Source organism: Oncorhynchus nerka, linkage group LG14 (genome assembly GCF_034236695.1).
Source record: "Oncorhynchus nerka isolate Pitt River linkage group LG14, Oner_Uvic_2.0, whole genome shotgun sequence".
Classification (NCBI taxonomy): domain Eukaryota; kingdom Metazoa; phylum Chordata; class Actinopteri; order Salmoniformes; family Salmonidae; genus Oncorhynchus; species Oncorhynchus nerka.
This window is the reverse complement of record NC_088409.1, coordinates 26525264-26538835: the sequence shown is the minus strand read 5'-3', so window position 1 is coordinate 26538835 and position 13572 is coordinate 26525264. Positions and strand designations below refer to the sequence as shown.

The 13572-nt window shown below is 43.1% G+C and overlaps 1 protein-coding gene across 1 annotated transcript; it reads left to right on the top strand.

The window, feature by feature from the left end:
- The first annotated feature begins 218 nt into the window (after window positions 1-218).
- LOC115140806 (tyrosine-protein kinase STYK1-like) lies at window positions 219-12484 on the top strand. Its single transcript, XM_029679159.2, has 10 exons — window positions 219-640; window positions 3344-3399; window positions 3535-3720; window positions 4000-4368; window positions 4928-5109; window positions 5233-5313; window positions 7356-7564; window positions 7656-7696; window positions 7870-7966; window positions 9094-12484. Exons 2-10 carry the CDS (start codon window positions 3345-3347, stop codon window positions 9284-9286), a joined length of 1413 nt encoding a protein of 470 aa, XP_029535019.1. The 5' UTR covers window positions 219-640; window position 3344; the 3' UTR covers window positions 9287-12484.
- The last annotated feature ends 1088 nt before the right edge of the window (window positions 12485-13572 follow it).

Genomic DNA, 13572 nt, shown 5'->3' with positions numbered 1-13572 from the left:
TTTTTCTAAATCTGCCTGAAATGTATTCTTTGAAATAGATGACTGTCTTTTCACTAATCACTTTTACTGCCACAAAGAAACCTGACATTTACATGTAAGGACAAGCAAGGCTTTAGGAAGATTAGATGCCAGATATGCGAGACAAAAGGAAGAGGACAGAAAGAAGTGGAAGGACCTGTTTCCCCAGACAAAAGATAGTTGACAAAGGGCTAGCAAACACAACGAGAGTTTGACAGGTCAAGACAGAATAAGGAGGGAAATAACTTCTACAGAGAGAAGTCCACTAAACTGGTTTAATATTACGATAGACTCCCTGGATGGGGGAGGAAATGGAGTGAGAAACGGTGGGAGAGAAAGATGGCTGTAGTGCAGGTGATTAGGGCGGGGTTGAGACGACACTGAACGTGTGATTTACACAAACACAGAGCCGCACAACCGTAATCCCGGGAGCCTGACAAACCCCCTGAGAGGAGAGAGAATGGGAGAGAAACCACAACACTAACCCTGGACTACACACACTGACGGAACAGGGAAAATGTATGAAATGTGTTGCTTTCTGTGACGGAAAGGGCCAAGGATTATATCACTCGATTGTTAAGGTTTCTTAAGGTCTGAGGCACACACACACAGAGGGAGAGAGGTAAGATGACTACACTGTGTGTTTACTTTGTCTATGTGATTGTTTTATAATTTGTCTGAACTAGATCTTGGTTCCATTACTGTATATACGCGATAGAGAGCGATTGTGCGTGTTCCTCTGAGTGTGTGTCATTGTGCTTTACTTGGTTGAAAAAATGCAGCCGGACAAGTTAAGTAATCACTGCACTGACACACAGGTGATTAGGGAGATTTAGTTTCCTTGTGTAGCTGGGAGACACATTTTCATAGTTGGCCTGCAGTAAAACGGTAGTAATGTGTTAATGCCAAACCAGGCAGAAGCCCCAGATGCTGTGCCACATAGGTGTACAGATGTGCATTGGTCCTGCAACGTGATGCTTTATACCAGGTTGTGCCCTTTTGTGAAGCTTGGGCATATAATTTTGCATTCACAGCTACAATGAGCTGTGTATGTGAGAGTGAAACGGGGAGGGGAGGTTGAGAGAGCAGAATAGAGAGACTTGACAGGACAAAGAGACAATTTGATTCCTTTAAGTTAGTACAATTGGTTTCCTTTAAGTTAGTACAATTGGTTTCCTTTAAGTTAGTACAATTTCTGAATAAATTGGAGGTGACTGTGTGTGTGTCTATGATAATCACAAGTTGTATTAGTGTCTAGGCACACCTCAGATTGATTGTGAGAATCTCTGAGGGTACTTGCTAGGTTCCTGCAAGGGGAAACATCTGTCTCGTGTGTCTTTCGGGGGAGTGGTTGGGATAAAACAGAAGTCCAATTTCAGTTGGACTTTGTGTACACCTGACGAATAAAGTGATCATAATCTCAATCTTAATTCACATCACAGGATCTGATCTAGTTAGTCCACTATAAACAGAGGATTTGAAACTCACTATTACTGGCCATCATGTGAGGATGATGTTGTTCATCATTCATGTGATTCATCCGTTCTTGTGTTTTAATGTTTAAGCGGGTTATGTGTGTAAGTGTGACCTTTCCTCATGGGAAAAAAAGAAACAGAGGATGTGTTACGTGAATATTCCTCTCCCAGGCACTGAGCTGTCTGCCACTGAAACCTTGTTTTAAACCTGATTGAATATCATCTCTTGACATACAGTACCAGTCAAACGTTTGGACACACCTACTCATTCAAGGTTTTGAATTTATGGAGGTGTGGTGTGTTGGGTCATTGTCCATTGTCCTGTTGAAAAACAAATGATAGTCTCTCTAAGTGCAAACTAGATGGGATGATGTATTTCTGCAGAATGCTGTGGTAGCCATGCTGGTTAAGTGTGCCTTGGATTCTAAATAAATCACAGACAGTGTCATCAGCAAAGCACCATCACATCTCCTCCTCCATGCTTCATGGTGGGAACCACACATGCGTAGATCATCCGTTTACCTACTCTGCATCTCACAGAAACACAGAGGTTTCCACTGGTCTAATGTCCATTGCTCGCGTTTCTTGGTCCAAGCAAGTCTCTTCTTCTTTTTGGTGTCCTTTAGTAGTGGTTTCTTTGCAGAAATTCAACCATGAAGGCCTGATTCACGCAGTCTCCTCTGAATAGTTGATGTTGAGATGTGTCTGTTACTTGAACTTTGTGAAGCATTTATTTGGGCTGCAATCTGAGGTGCAGTTAACTCTAATGAACTTGTCCTCTGCAGCAGAGGTAACTCTGGGTCTTCCTTTCCTGTGGCGGTCCTCATGAGAGCCAGTTTCCTCATAGCGCCAGATGGTTTTTGAGACTGCACTTAAAAATAAAAAAATGACCTTTATTTAACCAGATAGGCTAGTTGAGAACATGTTCTCATTTACAACTGCGACCTGGCCAAGATAAAGCAAAGCAGTTTGACACATATAACAACACAGAGTTACACATGAAATAAACAAACATACAATCAATAATACAGTTGAAAAATCTATATGTAGCATGTGCAAATGAGGTAGGATAAGAGAGGTAAGGCAATAAATAGGCCCTGGTGGCAAAGTAATTACAATATGGCAATTAAACACTGGAATGTTAGGACGTGCAGAAGATGAATGTGCAAGTTGAGATACTGGGGTACAAAGGAGCAAGATAAATAAATAAATACAGTATGGGGATGAGGTAGATTGGATGGGCTATTTACAGATGAGCTATGTACATGTGCAGTGATCTGTGAGCTGCTCTGACAGCTGGTGCTTAAAGCTAGTGAGGGAGGTAAGAGTCTCCAGCTTCAGAGATTTTTGCAGTTCGTTCCAGTCATTGGCAGCAGAGAACTGGAAGGAGATGCGGCCAAAGGAAGAATTGGCGGGGGGTGACCAGTGAGATATACCTGCTGGAGCGCGTGCTACGGGTGGGTGCTGCTATGGTGACCAGTGAGCTTGAAGAAACTTTCAAAAAAGTTCTTGATCTTTTCTGGATTGACTGACCTTCATGTCTTAAAGTGATGATGGACTGTTGTTCTTGAAGCTGGTTGAGAGAATGCCAAGGTTGTGCAAAGCTGTCATCAAGGCAAAGGGTGGCTACATTGAAGAATCTCAAATATAAAATATATTTAGATTTGTTTAACACTTTTTTGTGTTCTTTCATAGTTTTGATGTCTTCACTATTATTCTACAATGTAGAAAATAGTCAAATAAAGACAAACCCTTGAATGAGTAGGTGTCCAAACTTTTGACTGGTACTGTACAATGTTGTAACCTACAAGGCTTCATGTTTTACCCACTTTGCCTTGCTTTGTTGTTAGAATGTCTTCAATGTCAGAAGCAGACTCCCGCTGTCAACCAGGAGACACCATCTGTAGTAAGTGTTACACACACACACACACACACACACACACACACACACACACACACACACACACACACACACACACACACACACACACACACACAGTTATCTCTCTTCGTTGTCTTAATGCTCACATCTGTTCCTCAGATATCAGTGTGTACGAGCAAGAAGTGATCATCGTGCCCATCCTCCTATTGGCTAGCTTCCTGGTCATGCTGGTCTTCATCATCCTGCTACGGTACTGTCCTGAGAAGGTGGACCGCATCCGACCACAGAACACTGTGGCCACGTCCAGATCACAGCGCTCCAGAAGACAACTGCACGGCATTGATGGTGAGTGTGTGTGTATGTGTGTATATTTGTGCTCAAGGATGTGACTTTGAAAGACTGTTTTCATAGGGAAATACTGTAGGTAATTTGAAGTAATGCATGTGTATGTTTCTGTCTAAGTCAACAACATAGGCTCTTATTCTATTTGCACAGGCTAGTAATGAACAGAATCAAGCCTGTTATTATAATGTAGCTATCTACTTCTAAACGTCAGGTAATAACCTCTTCCTCTCTCTGTCCTCCCCCTCCTCTCTCTATTCATCCTTCCCTGCCACTCCACAGCTCCCCTGGGTATCAACCCCCTGGAACATGAGACTATTTCTCTCGATGCCCCCTCCTACTATACCTTCTCCCCAACTCACTCCCACCCCTCCTCAAACTGTCTCTCCTCTGTGAGGACTCCCTCTCTCCCCCCTATCCCCCCACCCAAGACCTTTACCCCATCCTCCCCGTCCAGCCCCCCACCCCAGTCCTTCACAACTTCCTTCACCCCTATGGTCCAGCCCAGGGAGCTGCCTCGCCAGAGGCTGCCAGAGTCCTTCAACCTAGTGGCCTCGCTGCCCGCAGCCTTCTCCCTGCGCTCTGACAAGGCTGTCTCTCTCTACAGGGCCCGCATGGACAACAGGAACGCTGTGCTCCGAGTGCTCAACGGTGAGAGGCGTGGGAGGAGATGAAAAACAGCTACTACTGAAACAAGCTATTTAATAATGGCTTATAAGCAGTGTATTAGCATACCAAAGTGGTGATATAGTCAGAACTACTTAGGGTTAGGGTAAGGGTTAAAGTTAGGGTTGACATTAGTGTAAGGTAGAATTTGTGGTCAAAGCATGTTACTTCAATATTTTCCAGCATGGTCAAGAAGTGAGGAAACAGCCACTGTAAAGAGCCATTGAATGGGGGAACAGCGTCATTAGGCTGTTTCTTCCCTAGTTTCAATAGGTGTGGCTGGTGCTTGTGGATTGTTAGACAATCACCACCATAATTACAGCAACTGTTTACTTTGTAAAACTGGTCTCTCTACAACCTGTTTCTCTGACCTCCCTTTCACAAATGTAATTACCAACTGGTACAGCAAATCTGCTTCAAGGCTTTGAGATAAAGACAAAATATGTTCAGCCATAGCAGTTGTTTATCAAAGGCTTGGGAAGGCCGTTTTCGCACAGCATGTTGGCAGGCAATTTCATCTTCCTCTCCTCCTCCTATCCCTCAGACTCTGCGAGCGCCACAGAGAGGCACAACTTCCTGGGCTTTGCTTCCTTCTTGTCCCAGCTGGGGCCACACCCCTTCCTGCCGGAGCTCCTGGGCGTGGTCTCTCTGCGTGTGCCCCTAGTTACCGTTGTTGAGGAGCTAGAGAACAGAGATCTGCTCAGCTTCCTGTGGCGGTGCAGACAGGTAGGAACCACATTACCGATGAGACATTGTCTCTACTAGCCCATTATTTATAGTAAAATTAGGAGCTGTTTGTGATAAGGATGTTTTGCGGTATAAATTGTTTCTCTTTGTGTGTTATGTTAGGATGGTGTGGGCGGGGACCCTCCATGTGAGATCACAGAGAGACGTATATTTACCATGGCCAAACAGGTAGCCTCTGCTCTGGTGAGTAGACTATGGTAATATGTTGGCTTAATGTGTTTCTGCCACATGTTTCTGTCACAGAAATCAACATGTTTAAACCATGAACATGCCCCATTTACAAAACATGAACATCCCCCATCATCAAACCATAAACATGCCCCATGTTCAAACCATGAACCTGCCCCATGTTCAAACCATCAAACCATGAACCTGCCCCATGTTCAAACCATCAATCCATGAACATTCCCCATGTTCAAACCATCAAACCATGAACCTGCCCCATGTTCAAACCATCGAACCATGAACATACCCCATGTTCAAACCAAACCATGAACATGCCCCAAGTTCAAACCAAACCATGAACATTCCCCATGTTCAAACCAAACCATGAACATTCCCCATGTTCAAACCAAACCATGAACATGCCCCATGTTCAAACCAAACCATGAACATGCCCCATGTTCAAACCATCAAACCATGAACATACCCCATGTTCAAACCATCGAACCATGAACATACCCCATGTTCAAACCAAACCATGAACATACCCCATGTTCAAACCAAACCATGAACATACCCCATGTTCAAACCAAACCATGAACATACCCCATGTTCAAACCAAACCATGAACATACCCCATGTTCAAACCAAACCATGAACATACCCCATGTTCAAACCAAACCATGAACATTCCCCATGTTCAAACCAAACCATGAACATGCCCCATGTTCAAACCAAACCATGAACATGCCCCATGTATTTTCCACAGTGGCTTCCTGTGCTTATGTATTTTCCACAGTGGCTTCCTGTGCTTATGTATTTTCCACAGTGGTTTTCTGTGCTTATGTATTTTCCACAGTGGGTTCCTGTGCTTATGTATTTTCCACAGTGGCTTCCTGTGCTTATGTATTTTCCACGGTTTTCTGCGCTTATGTATTTTCCACAGTGGCTCCCTGTGCTTATGTATTTTCCACAGTGGGTTTCTGTGCTTATGTATTTTCCACAGTGGCGTCCTGTGCTTATGTATTTTCCACAGTGGCTTCCTGTGCTTATGTATTTTCCATGGTTTTCTGTGCTTATGTATTTTCCACAGTGGCTTCCTGTGTTTATGTATTTTCCAAGGTTTTCTGCGCTTATGTATTTTCCACAGTGGCTCCCTGTGCTTATGTATTTTCCACTGTGGGTTCCTGCGCTTATGTATTTTCCACAGTGGCTTCCTGTGCTTATGTATTTTCCACAGTGGCTCCCTGTGCTTATGTATTTTCCACAGTGGGTTCCTGTGCTTATGTATTTTCCACAGTGGGTTCCTGTGCTTATGTATTCTCCACAGTGGCTTCCTGTGCTTATGTATTTTCCACAGTGGCTTCCTGTGCTTATGTATTTTCCACAGTGGCTTCCTGTGCTTATGTATTTTCCACAGTGGCTCCCTGTGCTTATGTATTTTCCACAGTGGGTTCCTGTGCTTATGTATTTTCCACAGTGGGTTCCTGTGCTTATGTATTCTCCACAGTGGCTTCCTGTGCTTATGTATTTTCCACAGTGGGTTCCTGTGCTTATGTATTTTCCACAGTGGCTTCCTGTGCTTATGTATTTTCCGCAGTGGCTTCCTGTGCTTATGTATTTTCCACAGTGGCTTCCTGTGCTTATGTATTTTCCACAGTGGGTTCCTGTGCTTATGTATTTTCCACAGTGGCTTCCTGTGCTTATGTATTTTCCACAGTGGCTTCCTGTGCTTATGTATTTTCCGCAGTGGCTTCCTGTGCTTATGTATTTTCCACAGTGGCTTCCTGTGCTTATGTATTTTCCACAGTGGGTTCCTGTGCTTATGTATTTTCTTTCTCTGCATTTATTTGGTCAGCTGAATTCCATGGTAGGTTTCCTGTATGTCAGTGTACTGCACCTGTCCTGTGTATTATGTAAAGGAAACAAGAGGACGAAGTCACTGTGGACTTTAGAGACTAATTGAATGAAAGGGAATAATTTACAAATGTTGAGATATGACACTGTCCCACAGCTTTAACCTCTGACCTTTGACCTCACGTTATCCCCTGTCATCCAATCAGGAGTTCCTCCACAGCCGAGACCTTCTTCATGGCAACGTCCGTGCTCACAGCGTACTGGTCAGCCGGGAGCTGACGGCCAAGCTGTGGGGACTGGGCGGGGTCTACACCAGGAATACCCAGGGAGCTACTCAGACTGAAGTTCCTGGCATGAAGAAATGGCAGGCCCCCGAGCTATTGGCTAGGAGGCCTGCCAATCATAGCAGTGACGTGTGAGTTACCCTACTTAGTCTATGCTGACATTTCAATCCATTTTCAAGATATGCAAAATACACTGATACATGTTTGTCTTTCTCTCACTAGCTGGTCATTTGGCATCTTGTTGTTTGAAATGGCAACCTTGGGTGAGTTACATGAAATCTATTCTTCTGACTTTGAGTGCCCCTTTTGGCCAATGATACACATAACAACCACTCTCATTTATTCTGATATAATCTCTTTCTCTGAGCTACAATCTCTAATTTGTGTCATTAACCTTTCCTTCTCTCCCCTCTTTCTCTCTTTCTCCCTCTCTCAGGTGATGCTCCGTTTTCAGATATCTCCGTCAACGAGCTTCTACAGTTTCACCAGAGAGGGAAAACACTGAGAAAGCCAGCCAACTGCTCCAACTCACTGTAACTATCCATTATACATCACTATTATTACTGCGTTATTGCCAGGAGAGGGGGCTTCTTTAGACTGATACCAAAGAGATAGATAGAGGACTCTAGTTCCTAAAAGCCTGTTTTAGTATGGGCAGCACCATTGAGGAATTTCACAATTTTGAAGTAGTCAACTAGGTGGGACTTCCTATGGGTTAAGGAAGGGTCACATAATTCCATCCAGGTGATCAGGAGGGATCGGCCAATGAAATATACTTATGAGCAGGGGAAAGGCGGTACGGCGTCCTGGCAAAATAAATAGTTGGGGTACACCGTACCGGTAAAACACCAATGAGCATATTGCAATATTTAAAACAAAATGTCATAAAAATGTAGGCTCTTCCACCTTTTTTTATCATTAACGAATGTCAGAGGCATGACTAATGAGCGAAACTGACTTGGAAATGGGTGGTATTGCCAAAATGTGATGTGGTTCGACGAGATCACAAACATTTGGCAAGGCAGAGATGAGTGTCCGACACCGAGATGAGAACAGACAGCAGTGGAAGCATACGTTCTTGCCTTATGTCATTACACTTTGTGGTGTTGTGTAACAGATTCACGTGCCTGGATAGCCTAGTAAAGGAGCCCTTTGAAGGGATTGTTTGACAATCAGATGAAAACATCATGACAGGTTGTGTTCATGCCACAATAAAAGGTAATACATTGTAAAAGTTAATTGACACATTTTGACGACTAGATCCACAGAGATCCTATTACATGAATAGGGATTCTATATGTAAGTAATGATTAAGCACATAAAAGGATTTATGCACGCACTAATAGGAGGTCCCGTACCAGGAAGAAATGAATTCTACTTTCATCTGTGCTTGTGAGCAAACATTCCATAACTGCAGGTGGCAGTAAATTCCAAACCTTGGCTTTATACTTGTTCAAACAACACACTCCAGGTGGCAGTGTGCACCCTTTCAGTTTGTTTACCAACTCATAGAAGTAGTAGAAGAAGAAAATTGACTGGTTCATGCCCATGCTCTCACAGACGCCATAATGGGACAGACAGATACAATGTTCTTTATCCTCTGTCTTTAAAACTGAGATATACCTCTATTCCCTCTTAACCACGCCCACCCTTCTCACAGGTACTCCATCATCAAGGCCTGCTGCCAATGGAAGGAGCAGGATCGCGCCACATTGGCTGAGGTTGACCGCAAGCTCCAGTCAGGAGAGAAGAGTGCCAACGACAAAGTCCTCAAGGTGCCTGAGCCAATCAACATCGAGCAGTACCTGCAAGAGGCTGGATATGGGGAGTCCAACAGCTACACTGTTTTCTGAGTGGCGGCTGTGCCGTCCAATGAAATGCACTATGCCGAGGGACGACGGTGGATGTTTATATATGTATGCCTCCATTCATTCCAGAAAGATATTAATTTCCTTCTGCCCTTTTTGTCTTTGTACCATAGACTTAAGATAGTTGAACAGACACAATCGTTGAGTCAACTTTGTAGTTGATTGTTTGTAGTTGATCGTGTATACCAGTAGAGGCTGCTGAGGGGAGATCGGCTCATAATAATGGCCAGAATGGAGGGAATGGAATGGTATCAATTTCATTTGTTTGATACCATTCCATTCACTCAATTCCAGCCCTTCCACTCCATTCTAGCCATTATTATGAGCCGTCCTCTCCTCAGCAGGCTCCACTGATGTACACTACTGTTCAAAAGTTTGGGGTCACGAAGAAACGTCCTTGTTTTCCATGAAAACATACATAAAATGAGTTGCAAAATGAATAGGAATTATAGTCAAGACTTTGACAAGGTTATAAATAATAATTCATTTTTTATGATTTTTAAAATGTATTTATGAAGCCCTTCTTACATCAGCTTATGTCACAAAGTGCTGTACAGAAATCCAGCCTAAAACCCCAAACAGCAAGCAATGCAGGTGTAGAAGCATGGTGGCTAGGAAAACTCCCCAGAAAGGCCAGAACCTAGGAAGTAACCTAGAGAGGAACCAGGCTATGAGGGGTGGCCAGTCGTCTTCTGGCTGTGCCGGGTGGAGATTATAACAGAACATGGCCAAGATGTTCAAATGTTTGTAGATGACCAGCAGGGTCAGATAATAATAATCAGAGTGGTTGTAGAGGGTGCAGCAGGTCAGCGCCTCAGGAGTAAATGTCAGTTGGCTTTTCATAGCCGATCATTCAGAGTATCTCTACTGCACCTGCTGTCTCTAGAGAGTTTATAACAGCAGGTCTGGGACAAGGTAGCAGGTCCGGTGAACAGGTCAGAGTTCCATAGCCGCAGGCAGAACAGTTGAAACTGGAGCAGCAGCACGGCCAGATGGACTGGGGACAGCAAGGAGTCATCAGGCCAGGTAGTTGTGTCCTTCAAACTTTGTTTTCGTCAAAGAATCCTTGATTTGCAGCCTTGCAGACCTTTGGCTTCTAGTTGTCAATTTGTTGAGGTAATCTGAAAAGATTTTACCCCATGCTTCCTGAAGCACCTCCCACAACTTGGATTGGCTTGATGGGCACTTCTTATGTACCATACGGTCAAGCTACTCCCATAACAGCTCAATAGGGTTGAGATCCGGTGACTATGCAGGCCACTCCATTATCGACAGAATACCAGCTGACTGCTTCTTCCCTAAATAGTTATTGCATAGTTTGGAGGGTCTTTGAGTCATTGTCCTGTTGTAGGAGGAAATTGGCTCCAATTAAGTGGCGTCCACAGGGTATGGCATGGTGTTGCAAAATGGAGTGATAGTCTTCCTTCTTCAAGATCCCTTTTACCCTGTAAAACTCTCCCACTGTACCACAATCAAAGCACCCCGAGACCATCACATTCCCTCCACCATGCTTGACAGATGGCATCAAGCACTCCTCCAGCATCTTTACATGTTTTCTGCATCTCACAAATGTTCTTCTTTGTGATCCGAACACCTCAAACTTAGATTCGTCTGTCACTTTTTTCCAATCTTCCTCTGTCCAGTGTTCTTTTGCCCATCTTAATCTTTTATTGGCTAGTCTGAGATATGACTTTTTCTTTGCAACTCTGTTTAGAAGGCCAGCATCCCGGAGTCGCCTCTTCACTGTTGACGTTGAGACTGGTGTTTTGCGGGTACTATTTAATGAAGCTGCCAGTCTGTTTCTCAAACTAGACACTCTAATGTACTTGTCCTCTTGCTCATTTTTGCACCGGGGCCTCCCACTCCTCTTTATATTCTGGTTAGAACCAGTAAAAAAAACCACAAATGCTGATGCTCCAGATACTCAACTAGTCTAAAGAAGGGCAGTTGTATTGCTTCTTTAATCAGAACAACAGTTTTCAGCTGTGCTAACATAATTGCAAAAGGGTTTTCTAATGATCAATTAGCCTTTTAAAAGGATAAACTTGGATTAGCTACCACAACGTGCCATTGGAACACAGGAGTGATGGTTGCTGATAATAGGCCTATGTACACCTATGTACGCCTATGTAGATATTCCACTAGAAATCAGCCGTTTCCATCTACAATAGTCATTTACAATATTAACAATGTCTACACTGTATTTCTGATCAATTTGATGTTTTTTTAATGGACAAAAAAAAAAATTCTTTAAAAAACAAGGACATTTCTAAGTGACCCCAAACGTTTGAACGGTAGTGTATATACTGTATATCAGGGATGGGCAACTCCAGTCCTCAGGGGCCTGATTGGTGCCACACTTGTGTCCTAGCCCCAGCTAACATACCTGACTCCAATAATCAACTAATCAGGATCTTCAGTTTAGAATGCATTTAGTTTAATCACCTGCGTTTGCTGGGGATGGAGAAAAGTGTGACACCACTCCGGCTCCCGAGGACTTGAGTTGCCCATCACTGCTGTTTATGAAGGTTTACAAATCTCGTCATCAAAATGATTGTGTAATAGGAGTAATAATATATGACTAGAATTCATTATTTTTGTTGTGATTTGAGGGACTGAAAGAACACATGGGTGGAGACACCAGGCTTCGTTAGAGGTTTATAAGGTGTTTATAAGTTGTTTTGTGACACTTCATTTATCATTTTAAGTCCAAAGATGTATGTAGCAACTAATGATTCTAGCTTTAAATACGCCTGTCTCATAAGTAGGACCAGAGTTTAATTCTCCTGACCACGTAAGGTAAACAGGAAAAACTCAGGACCCTGGTTGTGCCTCCAGTTTGTTCTGGTCAGGTCATGTGATCATGAAACCTCCCGGAAGAGGAAGCAAAATCTCACTCACTCCTTTTTTCTGGTTCATAAACAATCAATGAAATGAAGAAGACCAGACTCAGCCGCTAATGCCACGGTGCCACCCCTTAAGCAGACCGGAACTGTGACAATTTTTTGTTCTATGGTAAATGGCCTGAGTGGGATATTTGGTACAAGGTATATGAAAGGTCAGAGTTCAGTGGTTGATGTTCTACTGTAAATGAGCACATCTGAAGTCACGTCATTTGCACACTCTCCACAATGTGAATCAAGATAGAAGTTTACCAATGTCAATTAAAATCGTTCACAGTGATGCTTTTTCTCATCTGAATTGGTCAGCAGTACTCTGTGCCAGTGGCTGTTTTTCTCTTTTCAATTCTGTTGTCATTTTTTTCTACTTCTACTTAATGCTTTTCTACAAGCCAGGTGTTACAGGAGTTTGGCCTTGAATGATTGTAACATTGCGCAGTGAGAACCCTACAAGTCATTGAAATGCCACTATAGAGTCAAGGCTAATTATACTGAACAAAAACAGTTCATATGAGGAAATTAGTCAATATAAATCAATTCATTAGGCCCTAATTTATGGATGTTAATTGACAAGAAATAAAGATATGCATTTATTGGTTACAGATACCTTTAAAAAAATGGGCCTGACAATGGGCCTCAGGATCTCATTGCTGTATATTTGTGCATTCAAATTGCCAATCTATAAAATGCAATTGTGTTTGTTGTTCATAGTTTATGCTCATACCATAACCCCACCGCCACCATGGAACAGTCTGTTCACAATGCAAACTGCTCGCCTACAGCGACATTGGAGGCTGTTTATGGCAGAGCAATTGACATTATTTGCTAACAGCTCTGGTGGACATTCCTGCTGTCAGCATGCCAATTGCATACTCCCTCAAAACTTGAGATGTCTGTGGCCTTCTGTTGTGTGACAAAACTGCACCTTTTGGAGTTGCCAGCACAAGGCAAACCTGGGTAACGACCATGACGTTTAATCAGCTTCTTGATATGCCACACCTGTCAGGTGGATGGATTATCTTGGCAAAGGAGAAATGCTCATTAACAGGGATATAAACAAATTTGTGTACAACATTTGAGAAAAATAAGCTTTTTGTGCATACAGAACATTTCTGGGATCTTTTATTTCAGCTCATGAAACATGGGACCAAGATTTTACATGTTGTATTTTTGTTCAGTGTAGTATCAGTCCCGGAGGGCTGAAACATTTCTAGTTTTCATCCTATCCTAATAAGGGACTGGTTCAGACCTGGGACAACAGGTGAGTGCAATTAACTACCAAGTAGAAAGAAAAAACAGAAGTGTTTCAGCCCTCCAGGACCAGAGTTAAATAGCCCTGACAGTCTGTAGCAGCCATATACAAACAACACT

Coding starts and splice junctions, on each gene's coding strand:
- LOC115140806 (XM_029679159.2), top strand. CDS start 3,345: ATGTCTTCAATGTCAGAAGCAGACTCCCGCTGTCAACCAGGAGACACC. Junction 3,400..3,534: donor ACCAGGAGACACCATCTGTA/GTAAGTGTTACA, acceptor TCTGTTCCTCAG/ATATCAGTGTGTACGAGCAA. Junction 5,110..5,232: donor TCCTGTGGCGGTGCAGACAG/GTAGGAACCACA, acceptor GTGTTATGTTAG/GATGGTGTGGGCGGGGACCC.